The sequence below is a fragment of the Amphiura filiformis genome, chromosome 5 (genome assembly GCF_039555335.1).
Source record: "Amphiura filiformis chromosome 5, Afil_fr2py, whole genome shotgun sequence".
Classification (NCBI taxonomy): domain Eukaryota; kingdom Metazoa; phylum Echinodermata; class Ophiuroidea; order Amphilepidida; family Amphiuridae; genus Amphiura; species Amphiura filiformis.
The window spans coordinates 33,479,795-33,506,090 of NC_092632.1; the positions used below are offsets into that span (position 1 = coordinate 33,479,795).

Here is a 26,296-nt window from a genome sequence, read left to right on the forward strand (position 1 = left end):
AAACGAAATGAAACAGGAAGAAGAAACCAAAATATAGGCGGTGTCAAATTTGACGACAGACCGTCCTGTGACTTTTGTGGCTAATAATTTCAATCTTTATCATCTGCCATGGATAGTCAAGGAAAGAAAGTGATTGTTTGTGATAATGGTACCGGAGTAAGTAATTCATCCATATAGTGTATTATTTGTAGAGATCATGAAATAATGACTCGCGCAAGGAGGGTAAAATCTGAGAGTTGTTTTCCGAATGAAACAGGAAGTGACTCGTATTCACATCAAATTACAGGCCAGGGTCTTTGCTTTGGCAAGCCTATCCCCCGCCCCCACCCGTAGCTTCGCCTTGGGGCCTCACTTCGATTCCAGCATTGGTTACTTTAAGTTTAAATTTGATGGTAAATCATGATAACAGATAATAAAACTAAGCAAATCAAACAGGACAGACGTGCAGACCAACATGACCAAACTGTCCAAAGACTAAAAAGAGTCCACTCATTCATTGTCTATTGACATTTGTTATTGAACGTCCGCAACGCGCAATTGGTGCGCATGCGTCGAAGAGGACAACATTTCTCCCTATATCGATCTAAAACCCCAGTCAAATCCCTGATTTTGGGGTTAAATCGCCTCAAAAAGTGTTCATGCAATGCCAGTCGACAATGCCGACTCGGCAAGTAATATTTTTATAGTCTCTTGCAAGGTTGCTTCTGCGTTAACCAACGAGTATACAGCGCCGCACGGGATGTCATGCATGTGCATAGGACCTTGTTGAAAATAATATGTAACATGCTGGATGGTTTTGGTTAATAGCATGTAGGTATCCCAGGCAAACCTTAGTTAACACATTGCTAGTCAGCCAAATTCGCCGACAATGTCAATGCATATTTACATAGAAATTTAAAACAACTGGCGAAGAAGGAAGCGTACATAAATATGTTTCCTATACTTCACTTGACCCAAATATATGATTTTTTATGGTGATAAGTCACTTTCGCACATGGAATTTTAGAGGATTTGGAAAGCAGTTCCATTAAAAAAGCTGCTATCATAATGAGACTAAGATCTAGAAACACCCCGAAATGCCGTTTTGGGGAATTTTGCTAGCTGAAACTTTTTGATGAAAGTCAATCTTTGACAAGATGTAACTTTGCTACGGAAAGTGCTATGAAAAAATGGTTTTCAGTTTTGGCTTTGTTTACTCAAGGGCTTTAATTTGATATATAAAATGATGCAGTTTGATGGCAAATTTGAATTCACCTAGCATACCTATAGCATGCAGTATGCTGCCTTAATTTGTAAAAGGAGTCCTGCAGAAAAATTGTCACTATCAGTAAGTCCAATGTCGGCCAGGCATTTTCCTGTTTTTATGCTCCATGATGATGGGTGGCAGTGCTGGATCTGGCGCAGCTAAATTAATGTACATGCCAGCTGAAAATGTTGAATTCAGGCAGGCTCCAAAAACCGCGGGAACGGCGTTCCCAGAAAGTACTTGAGGTCACAGAAAAAAAATTATTAAAAAAAAAAAAAAAAAAAAAGTTTTCGGCAACTTTGGAGAACCACTGGACTGGACCTATTATGAAATTTCAGGATCATTCACATAAACACACGCGAATATAGCGCGGTACAGAAGAAATTATACACGCTCCTTACACTGCATACACGCTTAGTACACTACATGACGCAACACGCATGTTCCAGTTTGGCCAAGAAATACTTAATTTGATTATAGTTTACCTCTTCATCTATCACATATATTATAGATGCATTGGTTTTCCATGCATCTATAATATGTGATAGATGAAGAGGAAAACACAAGTTAATGGTTTGCATATAGATAACAAACTGTAATTTTTTCGAAATTTTTTTCCAATTTTTTTTTTTTTCAAATTAACTGTGAATAATCCTAGCCCAGTCCAGTGGTTAACTTCAAAGTAGCAGAAAACTTCTAATAAACATGTTAAAAAATAAAAATGTTTGAAAATATTGGGCCGATACGTCACGATATCCTCCGATCCAATAATGAGCCCTAGATGTGATTAGGCCCTTCGCACTTGATTATTAGTTTCCTGTTAAAAATTTTGAAAAAGGGACTTTTAATTATTAATTATTAATTATCTTTTATTTTCTTTATTTAGTTTGAACTATTACAAGCAACTATTGATTCGTTTTGACTAGAGCGGGCATTTAATTATTTCACAACAATATTTGATTTTATAAATAAGTGAAGGTGGAGTTGTACTTGTTTATTCATCATTATTGTTGATATTATTAAAGTCTGAAAATGGCAAGTAGAAGTAGTTGGTCGCATGTCATAAGTTGGGTACAATTTCCATTACATGGTCAAAAATGACAAAAAATTTATTTTTTGATATGTTGTATATATTGACAACCTCTAACAATTACCATCACTTTTAACCTTAGCACATGCGTAATTTTTGAGATAATGCTTAATTACTAATTAATTAATACACAGGCGTCTATATAAATCTCAATTTTCAAATGCATTTTTCTCAAATTGGACCTCAATTACAAAAATGACCGTAATTTTTTTATTTTATGCAAGAATGTCATCAAATTTGGAGGATATGTTCTCAATACATTAATGCTTGAAATGAACTATTTAAAATAATTGCATGTATGTTAATAAGCCCAATCGCCATTGTGACTTCCGGTTTTTGAGAGCACTTTTAGGACACTTTGACCTCTGACATATCGGGGAAATTTCTCTAATTATTATTTATTTATCTATTATTGTAAAAATGTTATCATTAAAAATATTTAAATAATTAATTTATACAACAAATATATTTTTTGATTTGTTTTATTCTAGTAAAACTTTTTAATTATTTTTGTATGCACAAAAACCAATATTTCTGATAGGTCAAAGGACAAAGTGTCCTAAAAATGCAAAAACTGTCCCACAATGCATTGCAAACTTCTAATGCCGATTTGGCTTATTACGTTGTGGAGGTCAATGACCTTTTTACGAGTAATTAGGGATATGGTTATTCTATTATTGAGGAAATGAATATCAAGAAGAGAAATGTACATTAGCATATTGCTAAAAATACTGAAATTCAACTATGGTTTCATTAAAAATGAAAAAAATGGAACATATAACCCTCTAAGGTGGTACTACACCCCTTGATAAAATATTTTTGCATTTTTCTCAAAAAATAATATCACACTGGTAACGAAAGTTATGTATATTGTAGGGGTAAGGAATCCAGTTACTACACTGGAATGTCAGTGACTCAAGACAAGCAGTACGTTATTTATGATAAGAAAAGAGGTACCGTTAGAATGTACTGTACAGGTTTCTTACCATATAATGAACCCCTTGTCTTGAATCACTGAAATTTCAGTGAAGTAATTGAATTCCGTGCCCTATATAATATATATAACTTTTGTTACCAGTGTGTAGTTACTTATTTGAGAAAAATGCAAAATTAGTCACAAAATTTATCAGGGGTGTAGTACCACCTAGGGGGGTACTACACCTGTGGTAAATTTGTGACTATTTTTGCATCTTTCTCAAAAAATAATAACACACTGGTAACAAAAGTTATGTATATTATTGGGGCAAAGAATCCAATTACTGCACTGAAATTTCAGTGACTCAAGACAAGCGGTTCCGTATATATGATAGGAAATGAGGTACATCCTAGCGGTACCTTATTTCGTATCATAAATAACAAACTGCTTGCCTTGGGTCACTGAAATAACAGTGAAGTAATTAAATTACTTGCCCCAAAAATATACATAACTTTTGTTACCAGTGTGTGATTAGTTTTAGAGAAAAATGCAAAAATAGACACAAATTTATCGAGGGGTGTAGTACCTAAGGGCTGGGGTATGAACGTTTGGACAGTATTAAGGATCTAATAAAATGAGCGTTTATTGCATTTCGATAGTATTTTTTGTGGCACATGAGAGCACCTCAGACCTATCGAATTGTATTCTGAATACGAAGCATGTCTTTCTGATATCAAATAATTTTCATTTGTTGAAAATCACAATACAAATTTTATGACAAATTATAAAAATTTGATATTTTTCGAATTTTGATACATAACAGTCCTCGAAGTAAATTATATAAATCTAATGATATATTCTTAAAAAGTATGTAGCAGGGAGGAAAAGCCGATGGTCAATTGAAAATTTTGACCTTTCATATTGAAGATATGGATTTTTTTCCCAAAAAGACCTAATTTTTTTGGTGTTTTGGGGAAAAATCCATATCTTCAATACTGAAAGGTCAAAATTTTCAATTGATCGTCGGCTTTTCAACCCACCTACAGTCCTACATACACTTTAAGTATAAATCATCAGATTTATAAAGTTTACTTCAAGTACTGTTAAATATCAAAAATATCAATTTTAATGATTTGCCATAAAATGTGTATTAAATTGCGAATTTCAAAATTCAAAATTATTTGATATCAGAATGACATTCTTCGTATTCAGAATGCAATTCGATATGTCTGATGTGCTCTAATGTCCCAAAATAAATACTGTCCAAACGCTCATACCCCAGCCCTTAAGTAGTCAATAAATGTTTTAGTTGTACAAATTCAACATTCAGAGATCTGTCAATACATCATACCCTCACTAGATTTGAAAAAGTAACCAGTAGTTTTGACATGCTGACATGTGAATTTGCACATAGGCCCTATTGCAAACTCCCGCATCCGCCTGCTCCACATCCGCCTGCTCCTCCACCCCTGGCATTTTTCATTTCAACTGATGTGATTTTTTTACTGAATGATGTATAATTATATGCTTCAGTCTACTGAAAGAGTATAAAATTAGGCTTAAAATGAGGTATCAGTCACTGCTGTAGGATATGGGGTTACGGAAAGCCAATCAAATTTGTATCGCAATTTTCAGAAAAGTGTAATCCCTCCACCCTTTTTGCATACCCAACTAAAGTTGTTTTAAAGCAGAAAATTAGAAATAAAAATAAAATAATTAATTATTTTGAGATTTTCAATTTTGGACGCGGGCGGTAAACAGGAAACTAATAATCAAGTGCGAAGGGCCTTATATTAATCATATACTATGTACTTGTACTATGACTTACGTCAAAAAATTGACAACATTGTTGGAAATTTGTGAGTTTTGACAGTAATACTTTTTTCTGTGAAAAAGGGTGTAAATTTTGATAGAAAACTGTTCCAAATTAAGGCTCAGATCGCACAAGAGAGCATCAAAACCCTGAGTGAGAGCTTCCAGGACCCTTTAGCGGGCTCTGGACCCCGGCCGTTAGGACTTCGCGCTTGTGATGTCCGCTACGCGCACAGAGGCCTATTTCAGTTATTTCACAGAAAATTTCCAGCACTTTTCATCAAGTTCCCAGACAGCAGAAATTTTTCTGGAGGCCTGATGTTGATGATCAAGCTCATTCGCTGGTTAAGCTGCATAGCATCGGGTGACCTTTCTTATACGTGATCAGAAAGAGCAGACAGACCCTGCACTGGCACTGCTGAATGAATATGATGATAATTATAGCATAGTGTAAAATTGTTGCACCAAATGGCTTCATTGACATTGCCATTGGGGCTTTCATTTTTAGCTCATTTGCGCCAGCAAATGAACTATAGCCGTAGTCTAAATTTGTCTATGTTTTTTATTTTTTTTTTCTACATCGTTTGAGCAATGGAGCTAGTAATTTGAGGGAGCGATCTTTGCATGATTGTTCATGATTGTTACTTATTTAGCTAGGAAAATTCGGACGGAAAGTGTCAGACTCAGTACACCGGTCGATCTTACCGTTTCCGATGTTGATTAAGATACTTCTTGCATCGATCCCGAGATGCGGAAAAAACCAATAGTCATTTTGTCCCACATAAATGAATAAATAACAAAAACCCCGATCCCCGAGTGGACTCACCCATTCGGTGACGCCACACACGATAATCACCCTTATCCTCCTTGGTTTCTAGATGAGATAGACGTGTGGATTTTTCTTTACCAACGCTAAGTATCATTACGAACCAAAGGACGAGATATACAGTTTGTTTGTTACACTGAGGTAAAAACCAACCAGTATAGTCGCTAGGGAGATAGTTTTGACGACATTTTTCGGCTAGAAAAGTGACAAAAACGATCCAAAAACTTAGCTTGTATGTGTGTTTCCGTTCGTATACGGGACACACGTTTTCAAAATGGCCGCCTTAGGGCGCCATTTTATTTTTGTTCTCACGTAAAACAACTATAACAGACTAGTAAGTTACAATAGATGTTTGTACAGTACTGTGTATACATGTATGGTGAGTGATTATCGCTATGTTTATGGTGTGCTCTATCGTTATATCTTTCAGTGCAGCCTGATGACGAGTTACTGCTAAGAGTTCGGTGGGTTTCCGAAGGGACCAGCCTGACAAATCTTCCCCAAAAGGTTTTCAGTTTTTCATCCCTTTGTATATATATTTTTATATCATACCACTACATCAGCGTCAGCCACTGTGCGCGTGGGTCTGTTTATTGGGCTTGAGCTTGTGTTCGGGGGGGTAGTGCTGTACGCTCCCCGATTACTACAATGTCTAGGCCTTGTCAATCATGCCCTTCCTTGTGCCAGAGTGGGACCCGCATCCACTCTGCTACTCCCACAGGGATTGCTCTAAATCAAATAAGTGTGCTTCCTTTTGCATAGGCTTATCGGACATCCACTTGAATTTAGAAAGTAGCGCTGCTTTAGGTCTTCGACACAGACAGAAGACGAAGACTAAGAAACAGAAGCCTACAGGTAAGATTGATATGGTAGGTACTAGCGAGGCGGGCAAGGGCCACGCTTAAGGTAACCTCTGGGGCTCCGGTCCCGGGCAAGCAGGCGGACCCTCCGGGACTGCTAGCGAGCCCGAAGGCCTAGCAGCCAGCGAAAGCACTGACTTTACGCCTAAGCTAGTAGCAGGCAGCAGGGCGGTACTTGCCCTAACAGGCGAGTACCAGTCTACCAGTGAGATCTCTAGCGAGCTTCTTGCAGGTGGACACCCGTCTATTGCTGGCGAACGAGCGGGTCTAGCACCAGCGAAGTAGCCGGCGACGGACAGTATGCCAAGGGTACCCGGGCTTGCCTGGGTTGAATCTCAGCATACAGCGTGCAGCGGACTTGCCTCGGCCGGTCTGTAGCACGCAGCGTGCCAGTGGAACCCGGGCTTGCCTGGGTTGATCCACGACACGCAGCACGCCTTTTCGTTCCCGCAAGGGTCGAATGAAAACGTGCATGGGTTTAGCAGAGACGATACCGGGGCTAACGCTTCAGGTGTAGTCTTAGCAGAACCAACTGGGGTTGTCACACGGCAGCGTTCCATGGTGGGACCGCCGAGTGATTCCCTGGGCCTTGGAATGGCTGCCGACTGTCCTCCGGGACTGGCTAGCGGCTATACCGGGGTTGGGCTCGCAGTCTCTCACGGGACAGCGACCCAAGTGCAAACAGTGGCAGCTACCGAGACGAGCTACGGCTTGACTTCAGTGGTAGCCACTATGCACGCCGCCCATAGCTGCCGTGAGTGGTCCGCCACACACAGCGACCTTGGGCGAGGCTCAAGAGGTTAGGGTAGGTAGTTTGAACAGCCTGGCTGATCAACAACCCACTTATGTCCTCGAGAGCCAGCAGAGCGTGGGTGATCCATTACAGTCAATGGGTCAATTACCTCTTATGATCGATCACTATCTATTCAGCGGAGCATGGCTCCATTGATTGATACTGCCTATTCAGGTAGCGGGTGACTGATCGAGGTATACACGCTCAGCTACCCGTGATACTAGGCAAGCTCCTTTTAGCCAAGGGACAGCCAGTATAGCGGGTACCCATACACACGGCTTGATCCTCTAGCGGGGAACGCTGTGAGGCATGGGTACAGTGGTGCGCAGCCGGGAGCCCTACCGGGCACCTACGCTACAACCACGCAGGTACCGCAGTACTGTCCTGGTTACCACAGTCTCTGTGGCAACAGGGGGAGGCGGTACTGGTACTGCCGCCCATGGGGTTTCCCTGGTGGCGGATCCTTTCAGGGTCAGCTACCAACAGGGTATGCCCGTGGTATCCGCCGCAGGGTGGTTTCTTCCACGGTCTTCCACCGTGGCAAGTGCCGCCTAGCGTTGGGCAAGCAGTACCACCAGTTGTTACCCAACCCGGCGGCGAGTGGCTAACCCTGATACAGCTCAGGGTAGGCCGCACACTGCTATGGCTAGGGCGACAGCAGCGAGAGCGTCAAGGATCCCGGGTGCTATAGCTAGCATCTCGGGGTCTAGCGGAGTACTCCCTCTTCTGCTGGTGTTCAGTTGGCTAGCCACACGGTGGCGACACCGCCCTGTCCACCTTCAGATGCCCGTCGTCAGATCTCTTCCTCATCAGAGAGTGAGTCAGAGTCTGAAGGCGAGGGAAAGGAGTCGGAAGATGAAACCAGTAGCGACTCACAGTCTGATGAGACTGTGCAGCTAGCTTCAGGTATCCTTCCCCGCTTCCCGTGAGGAACTTCGCTAGCAATGGTCTGCCTCACGGACACCGCTGAGGTGATGAGCCGTGTGGCCCAAGGTTTGGGCCTGGCTTTCTCTCAGGAGGAGTCCGTTCAGGAGGACCAGGGCATCTTTTCAGTAGGATGCCCAGCTAGCGGCGTCCACACAAGGGTCGCCTGCACTTGCATTCCCCGGCGGACCTCAAGGGTAGGTTTCAAGGGCTGTCAGGCTCGCTGGAGCTTCGACGCCGCGTGCTTGCACGCTTCCACTGCGTGTTTCGCAGGAGGACTACGAAACCTACCTCAGGGTCCCTGACATGGATCCAGACGCGTTGCCAAGCGCCTGCCGCTGGCGGCCAAGGCGCGCGGGTCGCTCTCCCCCAGTGGGAGGAGGAGCTAAAGCTCATCGATAAGCGAGCACGCCGCTTATCAGAGTCTCTAGCGTCGCTACCACGCTTGCCGAGCACCTCGGTAGGAAGGTAGCGAACGACCACGGGCAACGCCGGAACTCTTCCGCGAGGTTAATCTGTTAGCGGTGCTAACAGCTAACCTCAACGAGAGTTCTATGGGCCTAGCCCATAGGATGTCATCTCGCCGCCGGGAGAATGCCTGTCTGTCCCTCCAGTCAACTTACGGCTCCGACTTTGCTGATGCAATGAAGAAGTCAGACTCGGTGGGACAGGGGCTACTCTTTGGACAGGCCTTTTGCGCTACGGTTGAGGACCGGGCAAAGAAGGCCACCAATGAGAGCACTCTGAAGAAGTCGGAGGCTGCCCTGACCAAGGGAAGGGCAGTAAAGCGAAGAAGAAGCACAAGAAGAAGAAGTCTTCTAAGCGTTCTTCAGCGCCAGCTCCGGCTTCAGCAGGACGCGCACCACAGACTACACCCGAGCCCGAGGCTACTCCAGCACCTCCCAAAAAAACTGGGAAGCGCAAGAGTAGTGCTGGACCAGTGGGCAAGCCCCCCCAAGAAGAGCCGTTCTTCTAAGGGTGGCAAACCAGATCGGTCCTGAGGGCACGGCGGTCGACAGTCCATGCCGGCAGGCCTTGGACTTCCACAGGGATTCCCCTGTGGGCGGCCGCCGCTGTGCATTACGCCCAGAGATGGCATGCCATCTCACCGGGCGCCTGGGTATTGTCAGTGGTCAGTGGGGGTTACAGGCTGGAATTTACCAGCCACCCCTCGTGGCGCCTGCACGATTCAGAGGTCCACGGTAGTGCCGCGCCAGACGGCCCCCAGCGTCGGGCACTACTGTCAGAGGTCACTCAGCTTCTCACGAAGCAAGCGATTGTCCCGGTCTACCCCCTTTCACCAAGGGGTTTTGGAGCACATTTTTTCTGGCTCGAAAGAAGACCGGCGACTGGAGGCACATTCTGAACCTCAAGCCGTTGAACGAGTTCATCAGGCCCAAGAGGTTCAGAATGGAGACTCTCGCTTCGGTGCTAGCCTGCCCCATCAAGGGTATGTGGGCGGCATCGCTAGATCTCTCGGACGCATATCTGCATGTTCCGATCGCACCTCAAGATCAGAGGTTTCTACGCTTCAAGGTACAGGGTCAAACTTACCAGTTTCGATGCCTGCCATTCGCTTGTCCACCTCCCCAGAGTGTTTACACTCCTGGTCAGGACGGTGGCAGCGTACCTGAAGCGCAGGGGAGTCAACATGTGTTGCTACCTGGACGATTGGTTCATTTACGGACGCCCCCCGCTGGAGACACAGTGTCTCGTGGAGTTAGTAGTCCGTACGGTGCGGGACCTGGGATTTCTGATCAACGTCAAGAAATCCAATTTGGTCCCGACGCAGACACCACTATTCTTAGGGGCCCAGATCAACCTCAAGGAGGGGATCGCGGTGCCCTCACCCGAGAGGGTGACGAACATGGCGAGGTGTGCCCGACTCTTGGCCGAGTCAGAGGGGCACCCGCTGTGGCATGGATGAAGGTTTTGGGCCTTATGGCCAGTATGGTAGACCTCGTGCCGTACTGCCGCTTTCACATGAGGCCTATACAACTACACCTTCTAGCCTTTTACAGGCCCAGTCGTCACCCAATATCCTCGCGGTTCCGATGTCGGAGATCGCGCGAGAGGAGCTCTGGTGGTGGACCCATCAGCCCAATTTGACTCAAGGTGTCAGGTTTCCTGCACCAGCGGTGCGTCACGTAGTGACGACCGACGCGTCAAAGCTGGGCTGGGGGCCACATCCACGGGACTCAGTCTCGGGCCTATGGTCGGCCACGGAGACGGAGTTCCATATCAACCTTCTCGAACTTTGGGCAGTGGAGAGAACTCTCCAGCATTTCGAGAAGGTGATCGTGGATCTCATATCGTTGTCCAAACAGACAACACAACCGTGGTGGCCTACCTCAACAGACAAGGGGGCACCAGGTCACCACGGTTATGCCTGCACGCACTACGCCTGATAGGGTGGTGCAAGGCCAGGCAGATTACGTTGAGAGCGATGCACATAGCGGGAGTCACCAACATCCTAGCGGACGATCTGTCACGAGGAAAGGTGTCGGGACCTACAGAATGGTCCCATGCTCCGCAGGTCGCCCAGACGATCCTCGAGGTGATGTACCCCCCCTCGCTAGATTTGTTCGCATCTCATCGAAATCATCAGCTGCCGGTGTATTGCTCAAGGGTCGCAGACCCACAGGCGTTCGCCGTGGGCGCTCTGTCCGTAGACTGGGGAGGAATGACTGCTTACGCTTTCCCCCCCGATCTCACTGCTCGCAAGGGTGGTGACCAAGATCGGGAGGGAGGATTGCAACGTCATTCTGATAGCACCGTTCTGGCCGAAACACCTGTGGTTTCGACCGATGGTGGATCTACTAGCGGCTCAGCCGCGAGTACTCCCCGAGTTACCAAATCTACTCCGGATGCCCGGAGCACAGGTACCAAGTCTACCACTAGAGCACCTGCAGTTAGCTGCATGGCCCTTATCAGGGAACGTGCGGCGGAGGGAGGCTTTTCATCAGAAGCTGCTTCTCTCATCGCCAGGGGTAGCCGAGAGTCTACCCTCCGTGCGTATAGTCAGCGTTTGGCTCCCTACTACGCATGGTGCGATGAGAGAAATACATCTCCCACTAGAGCCCCTGTGCCTCTAGTGGCAGATTTTCTGACAGAAAAGTTCAGGTCAGGACTTCAGCAGGCAACGATAGCCAACTATAAGTCAGCCATTCTCTCGATTCATCGGGATTTGAAGACGGCGAATCGACTATCAATTCAGATGGGTCCCTAAGTCTTCTTCTCGACGGTATGTCCAACGAGCGCCCGCCGGAAAGGAAGGTGGTCCCTCCATGGGACCTCAACACAGTCTTGGAGTATATTAAGGGTCTCCCTTTTGAGCCCCTGTCAAAAGCTACCCTTAAATACGTCACTCTTAAGGCGGCCTTTCTTCTGGCGTTGGCTTTCGGACGGCGCTGCTCAGAGTTGCACGCAGTCTCAAGTCAGCCTCCGTGATTTACTAACAACGGAGCGACGCTGTTTCTTCGCCGGATTTCCTTGCAAAAAATGAGCGAAGTACATTCCGACACTCGCCCTCTTCCTCCCCAATATTGGGCAGGGTTCGTCAATAGCCGAAGACAGGTTGTGGTGCCCGTGAGGCGCTACAGCACTACCTTGGCCGAACACAAACCTTAAGAGGGGCTCATGACCGCTTATTTATCACTCACGCAGAACCGCACGGTCCAGCCGCTAAACAGACTCTGGCACGGTGGCTGGTCCAGGTGTTGGTGGACTCGGGGTGGCAAAGACGCCGCCCCAAGGCCCACTCAACCAGATCTATCTCATCTTCGTGGGCCTACCATAGGGGGGTCCCCATAGAAGAGATTTGTCAGGCTGTGTCTTGGAAGAACCCGTCGTCCTTTTCCACGGTTTACTACAAAAACGTGAACCAACGACCAGGCGATAAGTTCTCCAGGGCTATTCTGCGGAGATAATATGGTGGTTGGGTATCAGGTGTTTTGCGGACAATCAGAATTCCAACATGGTAAGAACCAGTGTTTCTATTCTTAACCACTGAACTTTCAGTTCAGGGTTTTTAATCTGTTCACGTAGTCTTTCTGTTTCCGCCGTGAGGGGGGGAAATAGTTTGACCTCGCGATTACCATGCTACCCCCTCTCCCGATCCTTATCAGATGCTGGCCAATCTTGTACCTCCATCCGTCGGTTACTTGCTAGATCGATCTTTCAGATGTTGATGCAAAGTATCTTAATCAACATCGGAAGCGGTAAGATCGACCGGTGTACTGAGTCTAGTCCCAAACAAAAATGTTTGGTAGACTCATAACCGGTCGCGATCTTACCTTTCCGATGTTGATTATCCCGACCCCGCCGCCCCCTACAAGTTTGGCCGAGTAGGGGCTGCCCAAGTCGGATAAGGGTGATTATCGTGTGTGCGTCACCGAATGGGTGAGTCCACTCGGGGATCGGGGTTTTGTTATTTATTCATTTATGTGGGACAAAATGACTATTGGTTTTTTCCGCATCTCGGGATCGATGCAAGAAGTATCTTAATCAACATCGGAAAGGTAAGATCGCACCGGTTATGAGTCTACCAAACATTTTTGTTTGGGACTATTTTTGGAGCATTTTGTTACGAAAATGTTTACCACATTTCATGGAATAGTCTCATGCAGACTGTTTGTGGTGCTTTTCATATTACAAACACTGTACAAACTCCTTGATCTGACGATTTTGTAAAAGAGATGTTTGCTTTTCAGTGTTGCTTTGCCTTACATTCTGTAAGTCAATAAAGCACCAATTGGGCTCGTGCTGTGTATAGGCCCTTACTTCTGTGCACGAGCCATGAGCAAATAGTGTCTCAAATTCTAGCAAATAGTGTCTCAAATTCTCCCAATTTGGGCTACCAAATTGTTGGATGGCAACCCCAACTATGAACAAAATCTCACTCATTTATCACACATCTTGACCAGTTACTAAACCCAATTAGTTATGTAAACATTTACTCAAGGTGAGTAGCACTTTTTCAGTGCCTGGTATATCAGTATATGGGACCATGACAACCCCTCTCTGAGGTGGAATGTTTTAAAATTGTTGGTATTCGATTTGTAAGGAAAAGTAAGTATGTTTTGCCGTTTCAACGAATGAAAACGAGAGAGTATTACCAAAGTTATGTTTGAACTAATTAAAACTTTAAAAAGTTCTAGGTATAGGCCTAAATGTAACAATAATAGTTAATATACAGCATCATATGGTCAGCAGAAGAAAATTACATCACCTATGATGTCATATCAGTGTCCTTACTCCTTGACCACTGAACAGCATGATATCATGTTGATAACAGATCTATAGAATCAAAATCTTCATCATATCACAGATTCTCAACAACCTGTGATCATATGGATCCTATTGATGTGAAAGTAGTTATCTATCATATCCTGTGTCGTTTTATGGATAAAAATGACTCAAAATGTTATTGATGAAATGGTTGCTATCATAAACATCAGTTTTGTCTTTTCAACGGGAAAAATCCGATACAAAATAAAAATTTTAGGGCCTAGCTATAATATGGGCATAATTTATTCATGTAGGCCTATAGTATTGAACAATGTACCCCATTTGACATGCACTTATAGATAAATAAATTGTCTTACTGTATTAATTTAATAACTTATGTGAAGTCACTTTCTATCTTTTTATTTGATTCATAAAATTACATTCAACAAAATGATTGAAGAGAAAACACACAAGGGGTTCATAAAATTACATTCAACAAAATGATTGAAGAGAAAACACACAAGGCACTGGGCAGACTGTTATAGAATGGAGTAGGTAAGATGCCATGTCCATAGCTTCGCAGGAGTTTCCGACTAGCAATCAACATGATCAGCACATTCAGAAAAACACAGTTTAAGAGTGAAGATTGTAGTGAGTAATCAGTCCTTTATAAATGTGCTGGCCACTATCTATTATAATATAGGCCCGGGGGGAGAGGGACACACTTTAGAAGTGACGGGTATGTGCCTACCGGCGTCGCGAAGTAGGAGCCTATCAGGTACAAAGCACCATTTAAAAAAGGGGTCATTGGGTACAAACAAAATTTAAAAAGGGTGTCATTGGGTATAATATTTTGAAAAAAGGGGGTCATTGAGTATAAGATTTAAAAAAGGGTCATCAGGTAAAAATATTTGAAAAAATGGAGCAATGAGGTTTGAGAATACTGAAATGTGTTTTTCAAAGTTGGCAGCCCTGTATACATAGCTATACATGGCTAGTTTCAAGTTTTTATTTGGAAATTGCTTTTACATCAGTGGCACTCATCTATCCGATGGTGCATCAAAGGCATTAAATATACAAACAAAACTGTATTAAACAAAATAAAATCAAAGGATACTTGACAAGCAAAAGGTACAAATAAATAAATGCCTTGAATAAATAAATATCTTGAGAACCGTAAGTATATTTTCAAAATGCTGATTTGTGCTTGATCACAGCACTATGGTGATTTTGAGGTTTGGGAATACTGAAATGTGTTTTTCAAAGTTGGCAGCCCTGTATACATAGCTATACATGGCTATGACATGGTTACATATGGCTATACATGGCCATACATAGCTATCCATGGCTATACATAGCTATACATAGCTATGCATGGCCATACATAGCTATGCATGGCTATACATAACTATGCATGGCTATACATAGCTATGCATGGCATTTACCATGAAATTGTTGTAGTTTTTAAGTTTCAAGTTTTTATTTGGAAATTGCTTTTACATCAGTGGCACTCATCTATCCGATGGTGCATCCAAGACATTAAATAAACAAACAAAACTGTATTAAACAAAATAAAATCAAAGGATACTCGACAAGCAAAAGGTACAAATAAATAAATACCTTGAATAAAGAAATATCTTGAAAACCGTAAGTATATTTTCAAAATGCTGATTTCTGCTTGATCACAGCACTATGGTGATTTTGAGGTTTGAGAATACTGAAATGTGTTTTTCAAAGTTGGCAGCCCTGTATACATAGCTATACATGGCTATACATGGCTATGACAATTTTACATATGCTATCCATGGCCATACATAGCTATCCATGGCTATACATAGCTATCCATGGCTATACATAGCTATGCATGGCTATACATAGCTATGCATGGCTATACATAACTATGCATGGCTATACATAACTATGCATGGCTATACATAGCTATGCATGGCTATACATAGCTATGCATGGTATTCCTGACCATAACCCATAACAAATGAGCTACAGCACTAGTGGTGCTCTTGTTAAAAAATGTCCAACTTCTCAGGGGGGGGGGGCACCTCCCCCTCAGACACCAGTCACCCCCTGCATTGTACACTTGACTTGTACATTCTCCACAACCCACATAAATTATAATTACAGGTGGAGATGTATTAAAAGACGTAAAGTTGAACTGAGTAATGTTCATTAAGACTAACTCCTAAGTCTTTCTTTTTGAATATCTTCTTTACACAGTTTGTGAAATGTGGCTATGCAGGAACAAATTTCCCAGCACACATTTTCCCGTCCCTTGTGGGAAGACCAATCATCAGATCTACAGCCAAAGTAGGGGATATAGAAGTCAAGGTAAGTCAGTTAGGAAGTTTCTGAACAATTGTGTCAATATCAATCTAGGACCCTTGTTGGCTGATTTCCAAATTATTACGGTACCTGGAAATAAAAATTGGTTATCTTGCGCTCTCATAAAAATTGTCATTTTAATATTTGCACAATTATGTGATGATCAGGGTTGTAGCTACAGTGGATGGCAGAGCACACCACTTGCTTTTTGAGCCCACCGCTAATTTGCAACAAGTACTAAGTAGCTACAGCCTTGCCTGTATGTCATAGAAAGGTATTAAACATCTCAAAATAAGAAATTACCCCCTCAAGGGGTACTACACCTGCCCAATTTTGCATTTTTCTCAAAATTATAGCGCATTGGTGACAAGTAAGATATGTATATTATAGGGCAAGGACTACAACTACTGCACTGGAAATTTTATTTCGCATAGACAACAGTTGTGGAGTTACAGTAAAAAATGAGGGAAAACCAATATTTGATCAATAAATGAATAACTACTTGCCTTGAGTTGCTGAATTTTCAGTGCAGTAGTTGTAGTCCTTGCCCCTATAATATATCTTACTTGCCACCAATGGGCTATAATTTTTGAGAAAAATGCAAAAATAGGCACAAAATTGGCCAGGGGTGTACTTACCCCCTTAAATAATTGCCATTATTCAAAAATGGGCTATTGTGTTACAAATCATCTGTAAAATGCGTTGGAAGCAGAATTTATTTCTGAGCATTTTGCTATGAGCCCTTACATTTGTATAAGCAAATAAATTGTTTGATTGAGTGTTGATCAAGTTAACAAAAAAATACTTACAGAAATACTATTATAAATGCAGGATATCATGAGTCTGTTAAGGGGGTACTACACCCATCGATAAATTTGTGTCTATTTTTGCATTTTTCTCAAAATAATAACACACTGGTAACAAAAGTTATGTATATATCACGGCAAGAATTCAATTACTACACTGGAATTTCAGTGACCCAAGACAAGCGGTTCGTTATTTATGATAAGAAATAAGGTACCGCTACGATGTACCTCATTTTCTATCATATATACTGAACCGCTTGTCTTGAGTCACTGAAATTTCACTGTAGTAATTGGATTCCTTGCCCAATAATATACATAACTTTTGTTACCAGTGTCTTATTATTTTTGGAGAAAATGCAAAAATAGTCACAAATTTACCACAGGGGTGTAGTACCCCCTTAAAATTAATGTTTTAACATTTTTATAAAAGCAAGCAGTCAGAAAGTAATTTATTCCATTTTTAGAGTACCAGTATTAATTATCCATAAATTTAAATGACTTTTTTTTTAAATTTTTCATCCCTCATAATTAAAAATCAAAATATTCTGGGTCAGCAAATAAATAGGGTAGATTGAATTAACGCCAATCAAACAATATTTTTGTTTTAGGCCTAAGTGACAAGGTACCTATCTAGTTACTTGAGGACACAATCATGTTTTAGTGTGTGTACTATAATCATGAATAACCCAATATTTTATCTTTCTGTGTTCTCTTGCTACATTTCTCTCTGCTCTTTTCAGTTAAAGGTAATGATATGTACACCATAGTTTCCCTTTTTCACTTTACACAATTTAATTACCTTTAAAAATTTGCTGTGATTAATTTTGCTTTTTGAATTATTGTTAATGTGTAATTTGAATGAAGAAAAGTAGATGTGTTGATAGAGATCATCTGTTTGATGTCATCTTGTGGGTAAATCAATATGATTACCTTCAAGTAGGCCTATAGAAGAAAATCATCATGTGATAACCTATAGAAGATTGCATGGATTCGCACCCATGACATTATTACTAAAGAGGAATGCAACCGTATTTGCCATTGTAGCGTAATGTCAAATTTGATCATTGCTAGGGCAACTAGTTCACACTATCTGAGTATCTGTGTTTGGAACCACAATCAAAATGACCACAACACAAAGTCAATGGGTTGCTAACAGGTGTGCAAACCAATCATGAACCCAGGACATGACATATTCACTGCGATGGCGAATTGATTTACCCATAAGATAGCAACAGGCTGACAACCTCCATTGTTTCTGCTGATGTTTAAATTTATGTTGTGCTGTGATAGCATAGGTTACACAAGTGTTCTTTTCCTGTGTACTTCAACTTGTTTGTTATACTAGTTTGCTTGCTTTGTGTCCATGTTTGTAGTTTTCTTTCACAAACCTGCAGCATGAAATTGTCTTAAATTTTTGTAACACCTTTTAAAGCATACCCCAAGAGTTGAAATTTAAATTAGTGAGATAACTATGATTGTTAACCATAAATTGTGATAAGAGAAGTTGTAGAATATTTCAACTGCATGATTTACAATGTTACAATGTATTGCTTGCTTTTACATCTTGCACTTTGACTATTATGTGTGAATCTTCAACAATCATATTGTTTTTGTTTCAATTTGTTCTGCACTTTTAAATTCCCCAAAAGATTTTAAAATGCGGTGTATGTGTTTGTGTGCAGTGTTTGAGTGGGTTCATCAAGCTGTTTCCATCAAAATTTCTCTCTTTAGTAATATAGACATAACGGTAACCCAGCTGTTGTGTTTTAATTGGCAAGTTTGATTTTATTTTTTGTTGTTATTGTACAAGTGTTGTTATTTTTGTTATTAACTGTTAAAACATTTTTCTTCATGTTCAGGATTTGATGGTAGGAGATGAAGCCAGTCAGCTACGCTCCATGTTAGAAGTAGTCTACCCTATGGAAAATGGTATCGCGGAATTGGGACGATATGATGCACGCCTGGGATCACACATTTGGGGAAAGCATCATGAATGTGAATCCAGCAGAGACCAAATTGTTGCTAACAGAGCCACCTATGAATCCAACAAAGAATAGGGAAAAAATGGTTGAAGTAAGTTTCTTACCTTCAGGTGAAATTCATGTTTTCACAATTCTCTTTTATTTTTCTGGTGATGTAGCTTTGTAACAAGAATGCAATTATAGAATTTCTTTTTAGTCACCTTCAGACCCTACACTATAGATGCTATTAATAAGTGCAGGTAAGTGGTTGAACTATGGTGACTCATGGTACATGTATGAACAGAACAGACATCTCTCATGAGTTGTGCATAGGGCTGCAGACTCCATCTCTGGGTGTGATAACTGCTATAATGTTCCAAAAGTTACGCTGGACTGACTATAAACCCATTTAATTGAGAAAAAAGAACCATATCATTACCAATAAGTACTATTGTACCTTTCAGTCACTGTATTTAACTTTATTAGGTCAATTTTTAGGCTTTTTACCAAAGATCTAGTAAACATGCCCAAATTTGTGGTTTTGTGCAAGGATGAACATTAACATCAGAGTTAATTTGTGAAGATATATTTTTATCCTCTAAGAAGTTCTGAGCACTTGGTCACAGAGTGTTGAAAGTTAAGAATAATAATCTACAACACTGCAAACAATATGAGCACGTGAAAATTGGTACTTTAAAAGTGACTTGCCACAAAGGATGTATGTTCAAATACAAGCTGAATTCATTTGAGTGAAGTATCTTTTATCATCAAAATCAAGCCCAATTGCAATGCTATTATATTAGGATTGTTGACAAGGCTGTTGTCGACAAAGCAATCTTCCCGATTGTTGACAAGCATGGATAAATTGTTGATAAAAACTAATCGTTAGAGAAAAGCTTAAGATATGCTTAACATCACCATTATTTACCATGAAATAACTGCATGAGTCTTCTTCTTCATTCGTAAGTGGTGCAGATTATCTTTCCATTATAAATTATTCCAATATTCTGATGATGCATAATTGTGTATTTGGGGTACTATATGGTAATATTGTGATGTAAAAAAAGGACATGTGACGTGGTCTCTGAGATTTCAACTTAATTTGTTTTTCTCTCTCTCCTCATCATTTTAGGTAATGTTTGAGAAGTATAATTTTGCTGGTCTGTACATTGCCATCCAAGCTGTGCTAACTCTGTATGCCCAGGGTAAGTCTGTTCCACTAAGTCTTATGAGTGAAAATTTGAAAATACATAATTGCATAGTGCAGCGGAGATATATTTAAATTGTATCTTAAAAGTCCTAAGATTAAGTACTATGTTACTCATGGTGTCACTCAGTCTTTGAGAAATAAGATACATTATTGCATAATGCATTAGAGATACATTTAAGAGGGTGTCTCTGGAGTCCTAAGATTGCTCTTTATGACACCCCAGGTTTTGAGTTTAATCTTCTGATTATACAAAATTTGAATTTAATTCAATTCAGTGGATCAGTGATCTGTTGTTATAAAATACTAAAAATAAAAGAACTGTTAACTGGAAAAAAAGTTACTGCCATGATGAATTCTTCAGCCTGAATACTTTGATGAATCTAACACTAATCCTCTAAGAAGTTCTGAGCAGTGTTTGGCAAATTGTTGCTTGTTTTAAAGTTGGCAATAAGTAGTATGGGAAAAATTACGGAAAATATATATTTTTTTCCAGCAATTGAATCAATTTGCTACATTGTATGTTATGTCAGACATGGCTGCATCAAATACCACATGTTGACACAATTATGCACAAACTAGGTATTTAATGTTTTATTGATTGCAATTTTTCACTTCCATGTGTTGGCAATAAAATCGAAGGGATAAGTGCAAGAATTAACTGCCCTATAGACATTTTAACAATGTCTGCATTCTACATTAAACACATGTGACATGATCAATGGCAGTCATTGCAGATACAACCTTCTTGCACTAAACCTTCAAAATACTACTAAATGGGCCTTGTGTGGGGAAATAGTGCTGTCCTGTTTTTCTGACAACAGCTTTACAACTTGTTTTTTCAATCCGACTGTACTTGTTGAACCCTTATTGCTGGTGGTTTACTGTCACAAAATCCTCTACTCATTCCAAATTAACTTTTCATCCACCTGTTTTCCTGTTGTGTGTAGGTCTTTTGACAGGTGTAGTAGTAGATTCAGGCGATGGTGTGACACATATCTGTCCTGTATATGAAGGTTTTGCTCTTCCACATCTCACAAGACGGCTTGACATTGCCGGTAGAGACATCACTAGGTATCTAATCAAGGTAAGATATTTGTTTCATTAAATTGATTGCCATTACAAAAGTGGTTATGTAACTTGATGGTAACTTGATCACATATCTTTTGGAATGATAGTACATGCTGTAGACTTTTGTGTGGTAATAATTGTGATTGTGGTTCAAAACTAAATACATGACCCAGTGGACATGGTGATAATCAGCTGGCATGTAACACTTTGATGGCAAATTCCCAGGTTGCTGAGAAGACATTTGTGCAAGTTTCCCAGCAAACACATTTCATAATATTTTCAATTGGGTTGCCAGGATTTTTTAAATGTCAGGTTTTATAAGTAACATTTTCAAAATATTTCAATTTTGCTAAAAATATTTGCAACTGATGATTTATAAATGTTATCAAAACTATGCTGACTCATGGTATGAATAGAACAGACATCTCCATGTGCATAGGAAGCTGCAGACTTGTTAAAAAGAGGAGTGAATCTTCCTCAGGGTTTGTGGTTCCAAAACAGTTACGCTGTACTGACTATTAACCCATTTAATAGAGAGAAAATTGTACCATACCAACACTACTATTACTGTACCTTTCAGACACTGTATTTAACCTTGTTATGTAAATTGTTATATGCTTTTTACCAAAGATCTTGTAACCATGCACAAATGTGTGATTTTGTGCAAGGATGAACATTAACATCAGAATTGATGATGAAGATATATTATTATCCTCTAAGAAGTTCTGAGCACTTGGTCACAGAGTGTTAAAAGTTAAGAATAATAACACTGTGCCCAAAATGATCACATGAAAATTGGCACTTTTACGGTTGAAATGTTTTGAAAATGTTACTTATAAAACCTGACATTTAAAAAATCCTGGCAACCCAATTGAAAATATTATGAAATGTGTTTGCTGGGAAACTTGCACAAATGTCCTCTCAGCAACCTGGGAATTTACCATCAAAGTGTTACATGCCAGCCGAATATCGCCATGTCCACTTGGTCATGTATTTAGTTTTGAACCACAATTACCACACAAAAGTCTACAGCATGTAATATCATTCCAAAAGATATGTGATCAAGTTACCATCAAAGTACATAACCAATTGCCAGGATTTTTAAAATGCCAGGTTTTATAAGTAACATTTTCAAAACATTTCAGTGTTGCTAAAAACATTTGCAACTGATGATTTATAAATGTTATCAAAAAGTGTTCTTTTGTAAACAAATATTTTATAGTATAATTTTGTCAACATTATAAAAATAGATTTTGGTAATATTTTTGATACAAAATGTTTGAAAATGTTTCAGTGATCATTTTATAACCAAACATTTAAATGTTACTTAAGGGCTCAGTTACACATCTTTGCACAGTATTTTTTGAGGAATGTCCTTCAGATATCAAATTTTTTTTTTTCTTAATTTGCAATATAATACAAATGGTCCTGTGTCACAACCTGGGGTACCTTTGTGTTACATAGTAAAAAAATGAAATGGTTCAAACATTTTACCTACACATCTCATTTGAAGTGGTTTATCCTTCTGAGCATTTTGACACCTCTTTTATGGAAATCGGTTAAAAAATGCGAGAGTGCGGGCAAAACCAATCACAAAGTAGGGAGGATGTAACCCCGCATCTTTTTTCCACATTTACAATCATTCTGAGCAAGTATTGGTCTTTTCAATGAATTTCTTTATTTATTTACTTGGTTTAGATGTCTGGGAGTTCATTTAGACATTTTTTACTAGATCCAAATTTTTAAAGGGGGTTTTAAATCAAATTTACAATATGAATCCCTCCCCCTAATCCTCCTCCCCCTAATCCTCGGCCACCCTTGGCACATTTCATGCCAAACGTCATAAGAAAATAATTGAAAAATATTTTTAAACAGGATATAGAATAAATTAGCCTCAATTTAAGACCTAATTGAATCTTCTAAGTGAAGGAATACTCGAGAGACAGTGTTATTAAATCCAAACTGCACATCAAAATGTAACAAAGCCACCTTTTTGGGTACCCCAGTATATGGCACAGGATCAAATTTTATGGCCAATTATTAAAAATTGACAGCTTTTCATCCCAGCTACATACAGATTTATAAAGTTTACTTCAAGGACTATTCAAGTCAAAATTGTAAATGTTTAATACTTTACCGTAAAATTTGTATTTCGCAAATTAAAAAAAAAAGGACATTCCTCTTATTCAGAATGCAATTGAATACCTGAGTGGAAGAAGGGCCCAACTCCATCAAAACTGTTTTTGAGATATTAAGAAAAACTTAATATTTCAAAAGCTTTATTGACAGAATGTTTTCATCTTCAGGGGACCTTTAATACATGAACAGTCGAACATACAATATTACACACATTCGAAATTATATATGATGTTTCCATGGCAACGGTACAGGTCTTAATACAAGCTGGAGTTGGGTCCTTCTTCCACTAATATATTGCATGTGCCAGTTCCATAAGCAGATGTGTTATAAATAGCTACAGAAAGTTGGTAATTATCCATTAATTGCACAAGTTGAAGCATGTAATATGTTAGCAAGGAAGTTTATTGTAGTGAAAAGCAGATTTCATGGGTGAGCAAAATTCCTCTTCAACCCAATATTTGTGGAAGAAGGGCCCAACTCCATGGAGTTAGGCCTTTCTTCCATGAAAACCATGATTCAGTGTATGTGGAAGACTATTTAGAGAATGGATTTTGGCTCATCTTTCACACACAAGGAAGAACAGTCTGCTAGCAATAAAATGCTGGGTCTAACTCATTTTTGTTTAAAAAAATGGAGTTGGGCCCTTCTTCCAATCAGGTATTCAATTATGTGTGTAAAGGTGGTCACCGGAGCCTTTAAAATGTTTTGAAAATGTATAATTTTATACAAACTTACCTATGTTTACTGGGTTTGGATATCTTTATTGGATGACATTATATAATTGATTCACACTTGCTGTTGTTTTCTTTACAGCTTCTTTTGTTGAGAGGCTATGCTTTCAATCACTCAGCTGACTTTGAAACAGTTAGAATCATGAAAGAAAAACTATGTTATGTAGGGTAAGTGATCAAGAACAATTGAACAAAATACAGAAAAAGTTAAGAACTGGAAAGATAGTTACTGCCATGATGAATTCTTCAGCCTGAATACTTTGATGAACCTGACATTAATCCTCTAAGAAGTTCTGAGCAGTGTTTGCTGTCGGCAAATTGTGATCTTTTTTAAGTGATGTTATTAAAATTTCATCTGTATTATAGAAGAAATGGGAAATAAGACTTGTTTTTGAAGGTTGTGTATGTAAATCGGTTGACAGAATTGTAATGGATTTTGTTCATGGTCTGATTTAGTACTGTATGCCATGAAAACATGGAAATCTTTAACAATATCTAAATAATTGAGTGGTTTAGTCATGCATCACTGTTGTAGGCTTGTAGTTACATGAATGTTTGCGAATATAGGTTAAATATTGAATTTTGCAAAAATTAACATTTTGTGGAAAAGACCAACATATGCAAAAGTACTGTACATTGAGAAGAAACTTTTTAAACAAATGACAATTTATAGTGTAGTTACTTAAACCTTTGGCAAGTACTTGTAAAAAAAGAGCCAAATATGGACTAAACACTGTTCTCATACATACTAAGGTATATATTTATTAGGTACACCACCTGTCTCATCAATCACTTATCTTTATTTCTCTATTACATTTACAGGTATGATGTAGAACAAGAACAGAAATTGGCCACAGAAACAACTGTTTTAGTTGAAAATTACACAGTAAGTGCCCAATACACATGGAGAGAGATGTGACTATACTAGCTCTACTTCCACTCTTTGAAAGTAAACATTTTTTTAAGACAAAAGCTCTGATGGTAGTTTTGTGCAAGGATGAACTTTAGCGTACATCCGACTTTTAGTGAAGATAAAGTAGTTCTGAGCACTTAAAGATGGATGACCTGACCAGCAGCCACAGTCATCCCCCACTTATTCCTACCAAAATGGAGATTTTGGCATCAGAAGAAAGCTCATACTTTTCTCATAATCCTGATGAAATTTTAGGCCTAAGATATCCTGTTTAGATGTTATGAATGAAAAAGTGATAGCCTCATCCCCAATTGTGGTATACCACACATACCATTCTATTTCTATGGGCATTGTGAAACATGTTTTTACTTCTAATATCAAAACGGCTTGTGCAAGTTACCTCAAAATGTGGGAATTGGAAATGTACAGGCCTCAAATCTGAGGTACAAAATGCAATAGGTTTGATTGTGTAGAATTGTATGGTCTGGTAGCTAAATAAATCCAAATATGTAAAAGTGCCATGGTGTCAAACCATGTAGACTAATAACTACAGCTGCTTCACACCAACTGGCAAAGTCCAGCATGATGAAGTGTGACAAACAAAACTGCTATGCTCATTTTGTACGTGTTACTACATATTTTCACAAAAACGCGAATGCACATATACAAAGAAGGCATGCTGATAGACAGGGTTGATAGAATGATTGGCCCCCAAGTATAACAAGAATTGTCATTGAATACAAAGCATGGAGACTTCACCTATTGGGGTGTTACCTGCACCTCTTTTTTATCTGTGTCAAACATGAAGAGACCTCAGGGTCATTAGAAATTGTGGAAGAGACTTGTCTACAGTATCTGGTTCTTAAAAGCACTAAAAATCATTTGTTACCAAGTAAAGATATTCAAGTTGTCAATCTATTAAAGTTGCATGATGATGAAGAAAGGTGTTCTCAGAATTATTACTATTTTATCAAGGTAAATAGATAAAAACACCACTCAAAAGGAAAGATGCACACTTGTTGGATATTTTATATAATTAAATTCAATCAAATAGTGTGTATCATGTGTATGTGAGCATACTTTACTATTAGCAGATAAGCGATGTTAATATTTTTATCTGAGAGACTAATCACAGCATGTTACTATTGTGTTACAGCTTCCAGATGGTCGAGTCATCAAAGTCGGTGGTGAACGATTTGAAGCCCCAGAAGCCCTCTTCCAACCACATCTAATCAATGTAGAAGGTGTAGGAATAGCAGAATTGCTGTTCAATACCATCAATGCAGCAGACATAGACACACGACCTGAGTTCTACAAACACATTGTACTGTCAGGAGGATCAACTATGTACCCTGGTTTGCCATCTAGGTTTGAAAGAGAAATCAAGCAGCTTTACCTGGAGAGAGTTCTCAAGGGAGATACAGCCAAACTATCG

At 40.1% G+C, this 26,296-nt stretch overlaps 1 protein-coding gene and 4 non-coding genes across 5 annotated transcripts; all 5 read left to right on the forward strand.

Annotated features, from left to right (window-relative positions):
- On the forward strand, positions 1 to 26,296 carry LOC140153013 (actin-related protein 2-like; the record flags this gene model as incomplete). The annotated part of the gene is given in 9 exon segments (XM_072175596.1): positions 1 to 156; positions 15,929 to 16,039; positions 18,699 to 18,772; positions 18,774 to 18,912; positions 19,933 to 20,005; positions 20,958 to 21,094; positions 24,031 to 24,116; positions 24,771 to 24,834; positions 26,018 to 26,296. Coding segments are annotated over 9 exon segments (1,011 nt in total), but the record flags the coding sequence as incomplete, so codon positions are not given.
- Positions 19,346 to 19,416, forward strand: LOC140153871 (small nucleolar RNA SNORD61). The gene has a single exon (XR_011859203.1). It is a non-coding gene; the product is annotated as a small nucleolar RNA SNORD61 (small nucleolar RNA).
- LOC140153878 (small nucleolar RNA SNORD61) lies at positions 20,353 to 20,422 on the forward strand. Its single transcript, XR_011859210.1, has one exon. It is a non-coding gene; the product is annotated as a small nucleolar RNA SNORD61 (small nucleolar RNA).
- On the forward strand, positions 21,742 to 21,811 carry LOC140153873 (small nucleolar RNA SNORD61). Its single transcript, XR_011859205.1, has one exon. It is a non-coding gene; the product is annotated as a small nucleolar RNA SNORD61 (small nucleolar RNA).
- LOC140153875 (small nucleolar RNA SNORD61) lies at positions 24,180 to 24,249 on the forward strand. Its single transcript, XR_011859207.1, has one exon. It is a non-coding gene; the product is annotated as a small nucleolar RNA SNORD61 (small nucleolar RNA).